Source organism: Papilio xuthus, unplaced genomic scaffold (assembly GCF_000836235.2).
Source record: "Papilio xuthus unplaced genomic scaffold, Pxut_1.1 DF825017.1, whole genome shotgun sequence".
In the NCBI taxonomy this organism is placed as follows: Eukaryota; Metazoa; Arthropoda; class Insecta; order Lepidoptera; family Papilionidae; genus Papilio; species Papilio xuthus.
In genome coordinates, this window is record NW_013533632.1 from 2628375 (window position 1) to 2644209 (window position 15835).

General features: G+C 31.7%; 2 protein-coding genes across 3 annotated transcripts; both read left to right on the forward strand.

Annotated features, from left to right (window-relative positions):
* Window positions 1-297: 297 nt before the first annotated feature.
* Window positions 298-6612, forward strand: hig (locomotion-related protein hikaru genki). Of its 2 annotated transcripts, none has more exons than XM_013324086.1 (10): window positions 298-2563; window positions 2853-2944; window positions 3017-3119; window positions 3187-3275; window positions 3440-3599; window positions 3926-4099; window positions 4449-4583; window positions 5162-5305; window positions 5417-5626; window positions 5884-6612. In XM_013324086.1, exons 1-10 carry the CDS (start codon window positions 2491-2493, stop codon window positions 6144-6146), a joined length of 1443 nt encoding a protein of 480 aa, XP_013179540.1. In that variant the 5' UTR covers window positions 298-2490; the 3' UTR covers window positions 6147-6612. The 2 variants fall into 2 exon arrangements, with proteins under 2 accessions (XP_013179540.1, XP_013179541.1); XM_013324087.1 differs by having other exon boundaries at window positions 298-2317.
* A 2113-nt stretch (window positions 6613-8725) lies between these two features.
* On the forward strand, window positions 8726-14710 carry Cap-d3 (chromosome associated protein D3). Its single transcript, XM_013324133.1, has 10 exons — window positions 8726-9084; window positions 9842-10073; window positions 10518-10633; window positions 11018-11244; window positions 11318-11627; window positions 11869-11943; window positions 12041-12098; window positions 12501-12622; window positions 13590-13787; window positions 14316-14710. The coding sequence occupies exons 1-10, from the start codon at window positions 8882-8884 to the stop codon at window positions 14482-14484; spliced, it is 1710 nt and encodes a 569-aa protein (XP_013179587.1). The 5' UTR covers window positions 8726-8881; the 3' UTR covers window positions 14485-14710.
* The last annotated feature ends 1125 nt before the right edge of the window (window positions 14711-15835 follow it).

Consider the following 15835-nt stretch of genomic DNA (forward strand, 5'->3'; position numbering starts at 1 on the left):
AAGTGTTAGGGCGAAAACTTAAAAATGCCGAATTTTAGTTACTATATTATTTTAGCTTAAACATATGTTCATCCATTTATCGCAGCTGATATGAAATTTCCAGAATTATTGAAATATGATATTGTGTAGGCTTCAGAAATACAATCTTGACAAATAAGTAAGAACTTATACCATATAATAACTTCTTTATCATTAATCACCGGCAGTCAAAGGGTTAAAACAGGTGGTTTAACTAAACAGTGTCTTACTATATTTATTTATTGGAGTAATACATTTACAATTTATAATATTGTAATGATTTTTTAAAATATGTTTAACAATTTTTAATATCTTGAAAATAATTGAGATTGGATTTTAATCTTAAATATAGTCTAGTTATTTGTGGTAATCATATTTGCAGACAAAAAACAATTCTTTCATGCCAAAGATATTAAATAGTAATTGACATTGTATTAAAATGCACACTTCAACTGTATTATATCTACATAGACATATTAATTGTTTTTGAATTATATACGGTTGCATTTAATAACTATTGTCAATAACCCAGAGTGCTTAGCTATAGATTACATGTTTATTTAGTTATCCTGACACATCACTTATTCTATACATCGATAAATACATGATGGTTAGTTACAGGTATTCATTCCATAGTTTAATCTCCGAAACGCCAATGCTTACGCTTCACAATTCCGGTGCAACATCCTCTTTTAATTACCCTATTAAATGTCTCATTTAACATGCCTATAATACTTCAAATATCGCATTTCACAAGCATTTATATTTTATTTAATATTAATTCTCTTATAAGGAATATTTTCTACTTCTACTTTTGATATAATTGTTAGTTATAAGTACAATAGTAATTTAAACATCCAGTTACTATCATCTCCTCTGTAATCTCACTTTACCATTTACAGTGGGTTTCTGAGATCATAATCCTCGTATAAAACATATTGTTATCTATGTTTTGTCAAAGATAATGACAAGGGTGATTAAATGTTTTATACCGAGGTTTTAGTTTCAGAAACCAACAGTAAATTGGTATCAGTGTTTAAGTATTCATATATGTATGTCCTCAAATATTTGTATTGATATATGCTACATTTAAAAATATTGTATCTCTCATTCTCTTTCATTATTGACAGTCGACACTTGTAAGACATATTTGTTAGACAATGTGTTTCTTATATGAAGGAATATAGAGTAAGTTTATGAAACTTGTGTAAATATTTATGGCAATTCCGCATTTTGTCTTGCGTTCCAGCTGCCAAATATTAGTCCCCTTTCTCTTCCCTGCCTTTTCTTATAAGGAAAGGATGAGAAGGGGGAGTGGATACAAGGAGGGGATATATCCTTCTTTCAGTGTGTCCCCTGTTCCATCAATTAAAGTCGGGCAATACATCTGCAATTGTGGATGTGTAAGGGTAGTGGTCGCTTCGCCATTTCGGTGTATTCAGGTGGCCGCTTGCTCCTTTGCCATCATATATTAAAAGAAAATGTAACTTGATTGGTAATTGATAAATTTTATGCTATAAATGCGCATATTGTAATTGTAAACCCTTGCTGTCACTATAATATATAAAGTAATAATTAAATTGTTTTATTAATAATTGAATCCTCAAATATAATTAGAAAACGCTTATGTTCTTATGATTTTTTGACCAATAGAATCTTGTGCATGACAAAGAAGCATTAGACAGGAACTTTTCTGCAGGTTGTCTGTATTCTATATTTTTGTAGCGAAGATCGATAAAAGTAAACTACATATGCCTGATATTGATCATAGTTTCATGAATCTTAATCCATATAAATGAAATCAAAAACAGGGTTGACAAGTGACATTGAAGACATTTACGGATATTGCCATTTACAAATATACTGACTGTAAGTTCATACACAACCTACAACAATATAACTTAGATCTTGTTTTTGAAAAACTACCTACCTCAAAAGCACACAGGGGATATAGCTGCAGTTTGCGTATTAAGGTTTTTTTTTAAATATAGAACTGCGTAGAACTTGGTACAATAACAATTTTATAGAGGACTTACTTAGCATTTTAATTGTGGGTGTTATAACGAATACCTTTCAAGGCCTCTTACTAGAAAAGTAGGTGTAATTTTCAATTTCATTATGTATAATCATAGTCTTCAACAGCTCCAACTCCCAAGCCCAAGGAACATCGATCACCACAGTACATTCCAGTGGCTTTTGCTAGTGTTCATCTTGTCTCTTCAATACTCCTACTTGTGTTAACCTTTAACCAGTGAACCATATGGGAAGACTCGATGATACAGAATGCTATTATTCTGTGGTTAGTAAATTGCTCCTAGTCCAATCCAATCCAATCACTCTCAATAGTTGACAGAACCTTGTGCCAGTAATATACTTGCTAATATAAAGAGTTGTTCTGCTTGATAAATAAAATTCATACAATAAAAGTTTACCATATGCCATACGTGCAGCTTTTGATACAACAAATACAAAATGATTCTTCTTGTGTTAGTGCTTGTACCTTTATTAAAATGTTATGCTGACGAAAATATCACTGTACCCCAAGGTAACATTATAAATTTTTCACAGTGAGGCGACGAGACGATAAGGATGTTTCTTTCACTTTACAGGATAGAAAATTGTTGTGTAATGGAATGGCATTGTAACGGTTTCGAAAAATAAATTCGTAATATTTCCGTTTACATATTTTTCCAATTTATTTAATAAATCTTCTTAACTCGATTATTTCTATAGCCTGCTATTCACATATTGCCTGAATAGGCAGTAATGTTTGCAATAAATGTTTTTTTTTGTTCGTGTCTAGATTATTTTTAATTTAAAACTATTTTTTTCAGATGAATACAAATGTTCTTTACCAGATGTGACTAGTATTGACGATAATCTGGATATTACCAGATTCAGGTCTGATTTCTCCAAAATTTCTGAGGTATAAAATTTTATAGTTTCTGATGTTTTGGTGTGAAAATGCATTTTGTCTTTATTAGATTACTCTTTTCAGGTAAAATTTCCAGGGCTCATTGGTCCATTAAATGAGAGATTAATATGCAAAATAAAATGCATAGATGGAAACTGGGTTGGCCCTTTATGTTCTACTACAGCAGGTAAAATTAATTGTCGAATAACTTTCAGATCTGTGAAAAATAAATAACCATAACAATATACTTCCAGAAGGCAGGTTCCAACCGATATTACGTGAATGTTTTTACCGGGATGACTACAAGTTATTATCAATTTCATTTAAGAATTCATCAATTGAGGTAATGTCAAACTATTTAACCTTATCCTAGGTATACTCATCATTTTAGAAGTAAGACATATTGTGGTTTGCATCATCTAATATCCACCAAATATCTATAGTTTATGAAATCCCTTAACAATCACTTAAATAACACACAGATAACTTAATAATTTTAATTTACAGAAAGAAACCTACTTCCCTCATGGTTCAATAGTTACATCAAAATGTAAGCATTTTGGCTTATACAAATTGAAAGGCGAAAGCCAAGTGAGATGTGAAAATGGAGAGTGGAGTCCAAAATTTCCTGAATGCGTTCCCACAACATTAGTCACCAACTTTACAGGTAAGAATATGTGTTTAATATCTGTATTAGATTTCTTCTTGTAGTTTAAAGATGAAATAAAGGTGTAAGAAGAGAAGAGGAATCCTGACTAAAGCACTAGATGTTATATTTCTTTATAAATAGTAAGAATAACCTATACTATAAATACTAGCCCGATACTATGACAGTGCTTGGGACCTCAACAGAGATTTAAGCCAATGTAATTTTGTAATAAGCTCTTAAATATCCTCACCTCACCTTACTATGCCTTAGTCAACCATGCTGGTAGAGCATATTGGTTGTCTTGACATAAAAACTTTTAAGTAATAATTGACACTTTATTTCAGGTGATGCCCCACCATCCATCCAATATGTTGTTGTTAGTGGTTCAGCAGTGGTGGAGCCCTCCGGTGAACTGTTTGTATATCCGGATAGTACACTATGGCTCGATTGTATTATTCCTCGAGTTTTGGGAGATCCAGATTGGAGTTGGACACAAGCATTAGGGCAGCACAATGCAGGTTATTTTTTTTATCTCTAGATAAAATATCCATTTGCTTTTTTACTTGATTATATAAATTTGTTGAACTAGTAAATCTTTCAATATATGTAGTTTTTAAACAAATATAAAAATATAATTTAAGAGGAAAATAAAGGACAATAGGTTTAATTAGCAGTTTTGGGCCAGAAACCTTTGCGTTTGCTCTTAGAACCCACCAAAGTATCATCATAATCTGATCTATGGTTTAAGCCTTACCATAGAACTTCATGCATGAATTGTATTAATACCTGTTGTCCCTGTCTTTCTTTTTAACAAAACTGAGACAACACTATAGAAACAATTTTAACATAGAACAATGCTAATTTCAGCTTGGGCGGCAGACGATGAAGAGAAAGAAACACACTATCGCTTGACTTTAATGAAGATGTCAGCGCGACACAGCGATCAGTACACGTGTACATCATCTGGAGGCCATACCAACACCATCATCATTAAAGTTGTTAGTGAGTCTTATTTACATGAGGACTATATATAATTAGTTATTCATAAACTATGCATCTTACTAATATAACAAAGGCGAATGTTTGGATGGATGGTTGGATTTTTGTTTGAAGGTATCTCCAGAACGGCTGAACGGATCTTGCTGAAATTTGGCATATATGTAGAACATAGCCTGGAAGAACACATAGGCTATTTAAGTTTTTTTTGTAATTCCGCGCAGACGGAATCGCGGGTGACAACTATCATAATATATATCATCCGGAGTTGGTCATGTTGTGTGGGTGAACTTGGATAACCATAAACCTACAGTGAAACTTGTATTCATTTGATTCTCTTTGATATAACATAGATTAAAAAATGTACTAAGTGTCAGTGAAAACCCACAACAAGAACTTCAAATGGCCTTACAGAAAGGTGTTAAAAAAAGACCTATTATGAGCAGTGGATCGGTTAACATTGATGTTAATATCCATCCATCCATTTTAGTTGTCCATTATAGGATGTATCATGCTTACTAAAAATTGATTGGTAAATTGTTGAATTTCAAGGACCCAAATGCTTAGCTTATTTTTTTTTTCAGGTGTTGTTTGTCCACCGATAAATGTGTCATCGCCACGGATTCGTCTCTTCTCGCAAGGATGGAAACTTGGTCACTCCGTACATTTTAGTTGTCAACCGGGCTTCCATTTAAATGGCTCGGCTATACTTTACTGTATGGGTAATGGTAAGTTACACAGTTTGTTTTTAATTTTAATATATTTACTATCAGTTAAATAATTATGGTTTGTTTATTCCATAGCAAGTAATTTAGGATTACTCTTCTTTTTTTTTACAGGTCATTGGTCAGCATTACCTCCGACATGTGAAGAAACTTTCTGTCCGATGCTAAGAACGTTGGGACCTCACTTGAGCCTTGTAGAATACAACTCTTCGTATGGAGGGCGAGCAGTGTTCCAGTGTTCATGGGGCTACAGGCTCGTGGGTGCACCAGGACTGGAGTGTGAGCTTGATGGAAGATGGTCAGGGGATATACCTCATTGCATAGGTAAGTCCAGAATATTTTTAAATCAAACTAACGGTCGCCCGTGACTCTGTTAACGCGGAATTTAAAAAAACATAGTAGCCTATGTGTTCTTTTAGCGTATGTTCTATATGTATGTCAAAGTTCATCGATAGCTGTTGAACTGTTCTGGAGATACCTTCAAACAAACATCCATCTAAATATTCGCATTTATAATATTTGTAAGATGTTGCATAAAATTATTCATAATTTTTAGTATTTATATATTTTTTTCTTTCCAGCTATCTACTGTCCTAATCCAATAGTGCCAGAAAAGGGACGTTTATTGACACAAGCATCTACTAAGAATGGAAAATATGCTGTAGGTGATTTATTAATTTATGGATGTGATGAAGGATATCAAGTGCTAGGTGAACCTTCCATTGTATGCACCGAGAATGGATTTTGGTCACATCCTCCGCCATTTTGTCTACGACCATCAGAAATAAGGAAAGCAGACACCATTTATATAGAAAATACAACTTTTGTACATTTCGAAGATTAAGTATAACCATACAACTTCATTGCAGTGATAAATGTAATACATATTTTTCTCTCTTTCTTTTTCTTTCACGAAATTGAGACAACTATATATTTAACTGTTATGGCAGTTTAAATCTATATGTCCTTGGTGGCTAGATAAAGTATATCCGTTCCGAAGCCATTTCATAACAAACTTCAAAAATGTATAGAACTTTGGATAAGTCATGTGATTATCTCACTTCAGTTCCATACATTTGTTACATTCGTTATAGAATCGCTTCTGAACGAATGCACTTTGTCCAGTCCCCAAGTTGTGTTATTGAAAATAATTGAACAACAGCATCGATGGATTGGAATTATTCAGTATTATTATTATTTATTACAAGTTATTATAATAATAAGTATAAAAATATGCCTTCACAGATTATTATTGCTATTAGATGATTATAAGAAATTTGTACTATTAATTTTAAATCTTTGACCGGATTTAAATCGGGAACTATACCTATTCAATTTTTATGATATGATTGCTTTTATTAAAAAAAGTTTATTTTAATTATTATATATAATTCAAACAAATATATAGTTTTAATTGAAAAAAATAAAGTACAAATTTAACTTTCTTCATTGTACTAAAGATATTTTAAGTAATATTTCAACTTAGAGATGTATTAGAAATAAGTTTATTAGATTAATAACTCAATGGTTACCATTTTAATTTGTAATACTCATTTTTTGTTTTGTTTTAGTTTTAAAGGATATAAAATATAGCATATTAATAGAAAAATCTTGTAAAAGTATGATTGATATTGAAATGTACCAAAAATATTTAAAATCATATACAATTTTTATTATATATAATGTATATAATAGTTTAAAGCTTGTTATTTATACAGGATTATTTCATAATTACCAGAAAAAATTTATAACATTGCTTATTGACGATATTGATCATATTTATTAAAACATGGAAAAATTATCCTAAAAAACCACTTACTGAGGGTTTTTGAGTTCAAAATCTCCCTTTAAAAAGTATTGTTATCTCTGTTTTGTCAATGCAAATGCGTATGTCTATGGGCAACGATCACTTCGCTACTTCAGCGATTTCGGGTGGCCGCTCGCTCGTTTGCCGCCTTATCATATAAAAAAAAGAAAAAAAAAAAGATGAAAGACAGTGATGAAAATATATTTTATGCAAAGAATTTGGTCTTGGAAATCCACAGTTAATGGTCGATTGCAATAATATTAGTGTGCGCGCACACAAAGTCTCGTTATATTCATAAAATGATGCAATGACATTTATATTATACTTACACCCCGCTGCGGCCTAGATATCATTTTCAATGATAAAATTCAAAGTATTGTGTCGATGTTTTTACAGATATTTGAAAATTCGAATTTGTTAATAACTTTGTCATTATTGGGTAAAAAAATAATGACAATACATTTAAGATCATAGTATTCTATGTTACCTATTTTCTTTTTACTGGTAATTAAAAAATATTTCTGTATTTTACATATTTTATGTACGTTACTCGTTAAAGTTAATATTAAAATATTTTCCGTTTTCAGTGATATTTCATATTATATTGAAATGATATTTATTAATTGTTGGAAATTCTTTTATATTTCAAGTTTTTATTATTAAAAGTTATGTAAAATAAATATTATTTGTAAAAACCTTGTTTTGAAGTAAAGCCTGACCACCAATATAAAAACTATCATAATCTCCATTGATATTGCAACACTACATCTCCGTCAATTTACGAACTTATCCCAAGGGAACCTTTTACATTTTTGGGATCAAATGTAGCCTATGTGTTCTACATATAAACCAAATTTTGCTCACTAAGGGCTTCTTCGTACTTAGTTACTGTAACTAAGCTAGAGAGCTCCCCTAGGTGCTAACTTATTTACTCTTAAACGATTTAGGCTTCTGCGCCAGACCACCTTAGCTCGGTGAAACTGTAAATGCCTTTTCAAGACAAACATTGGCTATTCAGTAACAAAATAAATGAGGTTAAATTTGTATTTCATGAATAATTTTAATTACCCATGAAAAAAATAAGGTTTTATTTGCTTTTGATCAATAATGTCAATAAGCCTTGAAATAAATGAGGTAATATTTTATTCTTCGCTCTTGGATGTGGCAATATTTGTATTTGATCAGCAGTTGAGCAGTGGATCAATAATGAATAAAATTAATTAGTCATGAACGCAACTAAAATTGATGATCTGCAGATCACCTCACGGTTCACAAGCGTAAAACAGATCAGTGAACCAGCTCGCATTTGAGAACTGCGAGTTATCCAGTAGCTCGCGCCTCTTTACCTCACATAATTATAGTAAACTAGCTTTTGCCCGAGACTCCGTTCTCGCGGAATAATAAAAAATATATAATTAGTAGCCTATGTTTCTTTCAGACTATGTTCTATACGTAAGCTAAATCTCATCGCGATCCGTTTAGCCGTTCTGGAGATCTCTGCAATCATCCATCCATCCTTCTAAACATTCGCATTCATAATATTAGTAAGATATTGCAAATAGCCGTCATCTGTCAATTTTGTTGTGGAGTCGTAGCTCAACGGTTTAAGTGATCTGATATTTTGAATAGATTCAGAGCTGATTTACGCATGTCTAGTGTCAATTGACTGTAATTGTGTCAACTTCAAATTCATAACATGTAAACGATATCGATTTGAAAATTGGCGTTTTACTATGTTTTAATACGACGCTTACCGTTTACGTGCCGTAAACATGGGTATTTTCACGAAACTTCTTATATTTGGATTAATCACTGTGAAACTCTCTCCGTATTTCTGTGAATATTTAGGAAATAGTTCGTATAAATGGCCAACAGTAGCTATTTCCGTTCTGGTTAGAAATAAAGCTCACACCTTACCTTATTTCTTTTCGTGCTTGATGAATCAGGACTATCCCAAAGACAGAATCTTCATTTGGTAAGTAACTTAAACTATTTAGTCGTATATTGGGAGTGCTTTTGTTGAATATAATGTCTGATTTTAATATCAATTACTGCAAGATTTTGCTGTAATCTATATCTGTGGTTGGTTTCAACTGCGCTATAATGACAATAAATTATTTCAATATTTTTTATTGTTATAAAAAAGAAGATTGCTTGTTTGCCTTAGCTTTTTTAAGATTACTTGTGGGGCCGTTTTTAGCATATCCGGCGCCTTGGTTGAGATTTTTGCGGCGCCGTCTTCTTTTTGTGTCGGGGAATATCTTCCAAAGATAAGGGTATCTTAGGGGTCACCGTAGGCGCACCATTATATCCGACTAGTGTCTGCGGTGCTCAATTATGACGCCGTACCTCGCCCTACCCTGATGTCGCTAGTGGTTGCTTCTAATCTTTAAATAAGAAAATATGTTATTTTTTCGACAAAATTTGGCTGCTTACTTCTATCTAACCATGCTTAATTCTATCTATATAAATTGTTTTATGTTGTGCACTATAGCAAAAATGCAAGGACAATAAGCTCTTTCAAACTTCAAGTTACTACACAATCTGACCTTATATTTAGACAAATAGTTTTGGTGGCACCAAGCACAACTGAGCACATTGTGTTGTATGCTCTCATCTCTTTAATTCCTGCCACTCCCTAAATTGTGTTCTGTGCATTCTGATCCAATGTTGTGAGCTACCAGATGGATATTTTATGCAGCAATACAGGTTAATAATTTTTGCTTTTTAAGGATTTATAGCGACTTCAATGAAGATAATAGTATTGAGATAATAGAGGATTGGGTAAAAAAGTTTGGTTCCTTATACAATGCAGTATATGTCACCACAAATGCGACGAATGGTCCATTGCACCCAGACGAGGAAGTATCTTCAAACTGGACTCCAAAACACTTTGAGCATGTAATTCAGCTGAGGGAGAGTGCTCTTAGATTTGCTAGGAGAATGTGGGCTGACTTTATATTTGTGAGTAAATAATTAAAATAAAAACTGATTGTAAATTAGAAAAAAAATTAAAAGTCCCTCAACTGTAGACAAAATCATAGTCCGGCAAAGAATATGAAATAAACAACTCTACTTGTCAAAATTGGTCCAGCCGTTTAAGCTCTAGGTTGTCACAATGGAACTTACATACAAACCCTCTGTCAGTGGGGTTAAAATGTTACTAATACAAAAAATGCTAATGTTTAGATGGATGGATGGATGTTTCTTTGAAGGTATCTCCAGAACAGCTTAACGGTTTTCGTTGAAATTTGGCATATATATAGAACATAGTCTGGAAGAACACATTGGCTACTAATTATGTTTTTTTTTGTAATTTCGTACCGATGGAGTCAGTAATAAAAAGAGTTGTGATAAATTGTTGTCAATGTTTTTTCACAATATAGAAAAGATTTCTTTTGTTTTCAGATGTTAGACGCTGATGCTTTTCTGACTGATACCACAACATTAAAATATTTAGTTAATAAGGACATGTTAGTTGTTGCCCCTATGCTTGTCTCGGATGGACTTTACTCAAACTTTTGGTTAGCTTCTTTTAATTAAAATAATTCTTTACTTTGTTGCTTTGTATTTTTTCTATACATTGGTATAATGAATATGTCAACCTTTTGCTGAAAATGTATATTTTATTCTTATCAATTATGTCAATGACACTATTTATGATTGTGGATGTTATCTTTTATGTTTCCAAATAAATATACAAATAACTAGGAATGAATTAAAATTAGTTAAAAATATAGGTATATTTTGAATGTGTAAGTTCCATGACTATAGTATTTACAAAGAAATTGAACATGCCAGAAGAAGTTGTTTGCACTGAAAATGTTAATTTTATGTTCATCTCTTGATAATTTATAAATCTAGTATATTTTCTTTGACAATAATCTAATTAATCTAACAATTTCCAGGGGAGGGATGACGGAATATTATTATTACAAAAGAACGGATGATTACACGCCTATTTATCAACGTGAAAGAGTTGGATGTTTCGATGTTCCTATGGTGCATTCTGCAGTACTCATATCTCTAAGACATCGTAGATCAGATGTACTAACATATAATCCGGATAACATCAGAGATTATGAAGGGCCCTATGATGATATCATAGTTTTTGCTTTAAATGCAAATCGAAATGGTATATTTTTTTATAGATTCTACTTAATAAGGTGTAATATAAGATTTTTATTTATAATTTTCTTTCTCTTTAGGTATTCCACTTAAAGTATGCAATGATCATCACTATGGATTTATACCCATACCATTAGAGGATGGCCAAGCACTTCAACATGACCATGAATTATTGTTGAATGTAAAAATGGAAGCTATAAGTCGGGGCACCCCTTTGGCACTCAACAAACATTTTGAGCGCTATGTGACTTATCCGCAAACATCTAAACTGGGATGCAGTGAAGTATTCTTGATTAATCTCGAAAGAAGACCACAGAGACTGAAACTAATGGCATTAAGCTTTAAGGAACTCGGCATAGAAGCTAAACTGTTCAATGCAATTGACGGAAAGTATGTCTGATAATAAATTATACTGTAACTATAAGTCCCTTTACAATACACATTCACAGCTAAAATATTACATGTGCTGTTTCCACTAGTAGTTTGCTTAAGGTTTATTAGTTACTTTGGCAGCGACACGTAGTGGAAGAGACTTAAACCCCTTTTCTATTATGAGCATTAAATTATTTTTTATATGCCAGTATTTTAGGGTTCTGCCATAGCTAAAATGTTTTTTTCATTTTCTTTTCAGACAGTTGGATGTATGTAATTTGAAGGAGAATTTCATCACTTTAATGCCAGACTATGAAGATCCTTATCATAAAAGGTGAGAAAAATTACCTTTATCTTGTTTAGATTAATAATTATGGATAAATGTTATTTTGTAACATAATTTTACATTTGTTTTTATTTTTTTTCTGCAGACCGATGAAAGCTGGGGAAGTGGGTTGCTTCTTAAGTCATTATTACATATGGGAGCAGGTAAAATTCACAAATACTAAAAAAAACACAGGATAGTTTTAACCCTTATGTTCATTTTGTATAGTATACCATACATACAACTTTATAAAAATATACTATCACTATAAAATTATTTTTAACATAGTTTTTTTTTTTAAATTTGATTTTTTGCTTTTCTTCAAAAAAGAAATCCTGCTACACTAAGGGTTAATAAAATTTTATTAACCGTGGGATTCTGATATCAAAATCTTTGTATAAAACATCATCATCCCTCTCTTTCATCTTTAACAAAGCAGAAATGACAATATGTTTTAAACGGAGACATTAGTCTCAGAAACCCACGGTAAATGGTGTAATAAAGTAATAAATAACATGTGTAAGGTAAATTTTTCAAAGTCATTGGTTTAATTATATGTATTTCAGATAGTGGAGGAAAATCTTGATATCTCATTAATCCTAGAAGATGATATACATTTTGTGCCATATTTCAATCACCGTTTTGCTGAGATTATGGACGAAATAAAAAACCTTGATTGGGATTTAGTGTAAGTAAATAATATTTAAAAAGTCTAATTTGTTCAAGATAGTATGACAGTGTACGATCAAGTAAAATATATTTAAAAATAATATTATTCATAAACTGGACATTATAAGTACTTTTTTTTATTATTTTAAGCATAATGTTAAAACTATCGATATCTGTCAAGTGTCAAACTACTCTACAGTTTACAGTTTGGTTTGTAGTGTCATGTGTATTGATAAATGTTAAACTAGTGGTCGCCTGCCGATTTGGTCTGTGCAGAATTTAAAAAAAAAGTTGCATATAACATGACCACATGCATCAACTACCTTCCAGTCAAAATCGGATCAGCTGTTCCAGAGATTATCCGGAATAAACGAGACCTTGCAGACAGACATACAGACAGAGTAAAATTTGAAAAAATTGGAATTTACATACCAACAACACATAACAATATATAATGTGTACTATATATGATTTTTTTCGACATTACATATTATACTTACAATCCAATTTTATTTGTTTAGATATAAATGTTTTCGGTTTACTTTGAACTATTTTACCTCACTATTCTTGTGTGTTTTATATATCATAAGGTGGCAAACGAGCGAGCGGCCACCTTAAATCGCTGGAATAGCGAAGTGACCGTTACCCATAGACATACGCAATTGCCTACCTTTAATCGACGGAGGAGAGGATGCACAGAAAGAAAATATTTTCCCTTCCCATGCATCCTCTCATCCGGAAAGTCCACTTCCACTTACCATCCTTACCGTATAAGAAAAAGGGTGGGAAGGGAAAAAGGACCAAATTAGGCCTCCGGGACGCACACTCATTAGACGAAACACGGAATTACTTCCATTTCACGCCTATCTTCTGTGTGGTCGTGGTATTTCACCGGGCGAGCCTGGCCAATACGTGCGAAGATGTTAAAGCGGGCTCTGCCACTGTTAAAATGTGTGGAATCAGTAACATGTTTGTTTTTTTTTCAGTTACATCGGCAGGAAGATATTGATGGATGGGAAAGAGGAATTTGCAGCACCACATGTGACGAAGCCGCGTTATTCTTATTGGACACTAGCTTACTTGTTAACTAAACGTGGTGCACAGAAGTTATTAGATGCGAATCCATTGGACAAATTGCTTCCAGTTGATGAATTCTTACCAATCATGTTCGATCAGCATACCAAGTAAGTTATTTTTTTTATATCATAATAAGTAAACGAGCAAGTGACCGCTGCCCATAGACTGGAATTACAGATGCATTGATTAACATAGGAGATACAGAGAAATAGAATATTCCCCCTTCCTGTGTTCCCGGCTCTATCAAATCCACTTCCTCTTCCTGTTTAATTATAAGAAAAGGTTGGGAAGGGAAAGTGGAATTAGGCCTTAATACCACACACTTATCAGGTATGTGGAAAGGCTCACACTTTGCTGTCTTCTGTATGGTTGTGGTATTTCACCGAGTTGCTTTCATTGGTAACATAAGATTTATAAGTGTTAATTAACTTACACTTAGTTAACTTTTAGTCTATGCGAATGAAATGATCTGACTGATATACGTTTTTTATATAATTTTAGGCCGATGTTGGTATGTATGAAATTTCTATTTAACCTCAATTCAATTGATTTTTGAAGAATGTAGTGTCCTCGATTTGTTATATTTTCGATACTGAGTCAATTATTTCTTAATTAAATATAATTGTACTTTGCAGTACAACATGGAAATCATATTTTCCACATCGGAATCTGAAAGCATTTTCTGCATCGCCTCTCTTAGTTCACCCGACACATTATACTGGTCAGGAGGGATACATCAGTGATACAGAAGATTCCACTGTAGTCAAAGTTATCGAACCAGGTCGTATAAGGAACGAACTTTAAGACAAACTGACATTCCAAACTAATAACATTTACACTTGTTTAACACGTTCAATGCTACTCACCAGGCGAGTTTACTACGACGTGTTACAAATGTTGCATTAAAATGGATATTGATTTAATTTTAGATGTAAGACAATGCCAAATGTTGCCATGTTTCCTCTAGAGTTAAATATATAAAAAAAATCCTTAAAAATTATGCTGTCATATAATTTTTACTTTTGAAATCTCTAACAATCTCAATATATAACTATAATAAATATATTGCCATAATATTTTTTAACTAACATAGTCGAAAATTGCCATAATTGTTTTTTTTTAATTTTTATATTATATACAATTTAGTTATATTTGATTAATTTTATAAAATCTGATTATGCATTTATTATAATTGTAATTATAAGAATAATTGAATGATTTTAAGTGTTTTTTTTTAATTATTTGATTTTTATAATAATTTGAAAGCCATAAATGTTGCTAGTTACTTTATAAAATATATGAATATATGCAAATCGTTTTATTTTTTATTTAACCTATACGAATATACAGTTCAACCATACTGATTCAATGTGATTTTAATTTAACACAAATCTTTGATATAGTCAACGTATTTTTTATATTTATTTTGATAATGTTTGATTGGATACCAGAGGGAAATTTATCAAGTAAAATTATTATATCTAAAAAAGCATATGATCGTGCCATGTCTAATAACATAAAGGTTCAAGACGTTGTTGAAAATTTAAAAGATTTTTACAAAGAATTAGATGAAGCTGTAAAAACTGTTGATTTAATAGCGGACAATATACATGAGAAAATTAAAATATCAAATATATGTGTAAACGAAAGAATCGCTGTTGAAGAATGTTACAAAAATAACAAGGAAGTATTAAATTGTTCTGATATGGTCGAAAGATTTATGAAATGTTCACGTGAATTTAGCTGTGCAGCGAATGCTGAATCTAAATAGTGTTTTGTATAGATTGTTCATTAAAATTAATAAAATTTGCTTCGTACAAATGGTTATTTTATCAATTATTTTCAATGGCTGTCGCCTGTGACTCCGTCCGTGCGGAATTAAAAAAAAATTATAGCCCATGTGTTCTTTCAGTCTATGTACTAGCTCAGCGACATACATGCAGCCTTTCTAGAGATACCATCAAACAAACATCCATACATTCATATAATTGCATTTATAATATTAGTATAATAATATTAGATGATATCTTAAATCTATTTAATTTTTAGATAAATGAGAGAGATATAAAAAAAAAACGAATGATATTTAATATTGTTTACTTACACATAAAATTGTTAAACAAAATAATTTTAACTATTAAATCGGATTTTTTAT

Coding starts and splice junctions, on each gene's coding strand:
- hig (XM_013324086.1), top strand. CDS start 2,491: ATGATTCTTCTTGTGTTAGTGCTTGTACCTTTATTAAAATGTTATGCT. Junction 3,276..3,439: donor TTAAGAATTCATCAATTGAG/GTAATGTCAAAC, acceptor TTTAATTTACAG/AAAGAAACCTACTTCCCTCA. Junction 5,306..5,416: donor ACTTTACTGTATGGGTAATG/GTAAGTTACACA, acceptor TTTTTTTTACAG/GTCATTGGTCAGCATTACCT.
- Cap-d3 (XM_013324133.1), top strand. CDS start 8,882: ATGGGTATTTTCACGAAACTTCTTATATTTGGATTAATCACTGTGAAA. Junction 9,085..9,841: donor AAAGACAGAATCTTCATTTG/GTAAGTAACTTA, acceptor TTGCTTTTTAAG/GATTTATAGCGACTTCAATG. Junction 10,074..10,517: donor TGTGGGCTGACTTTATATTT/GTGAGTAAATAA, acceptor TTTTGTTTTCAG/ATGTTAGACGCTGATGCTTT.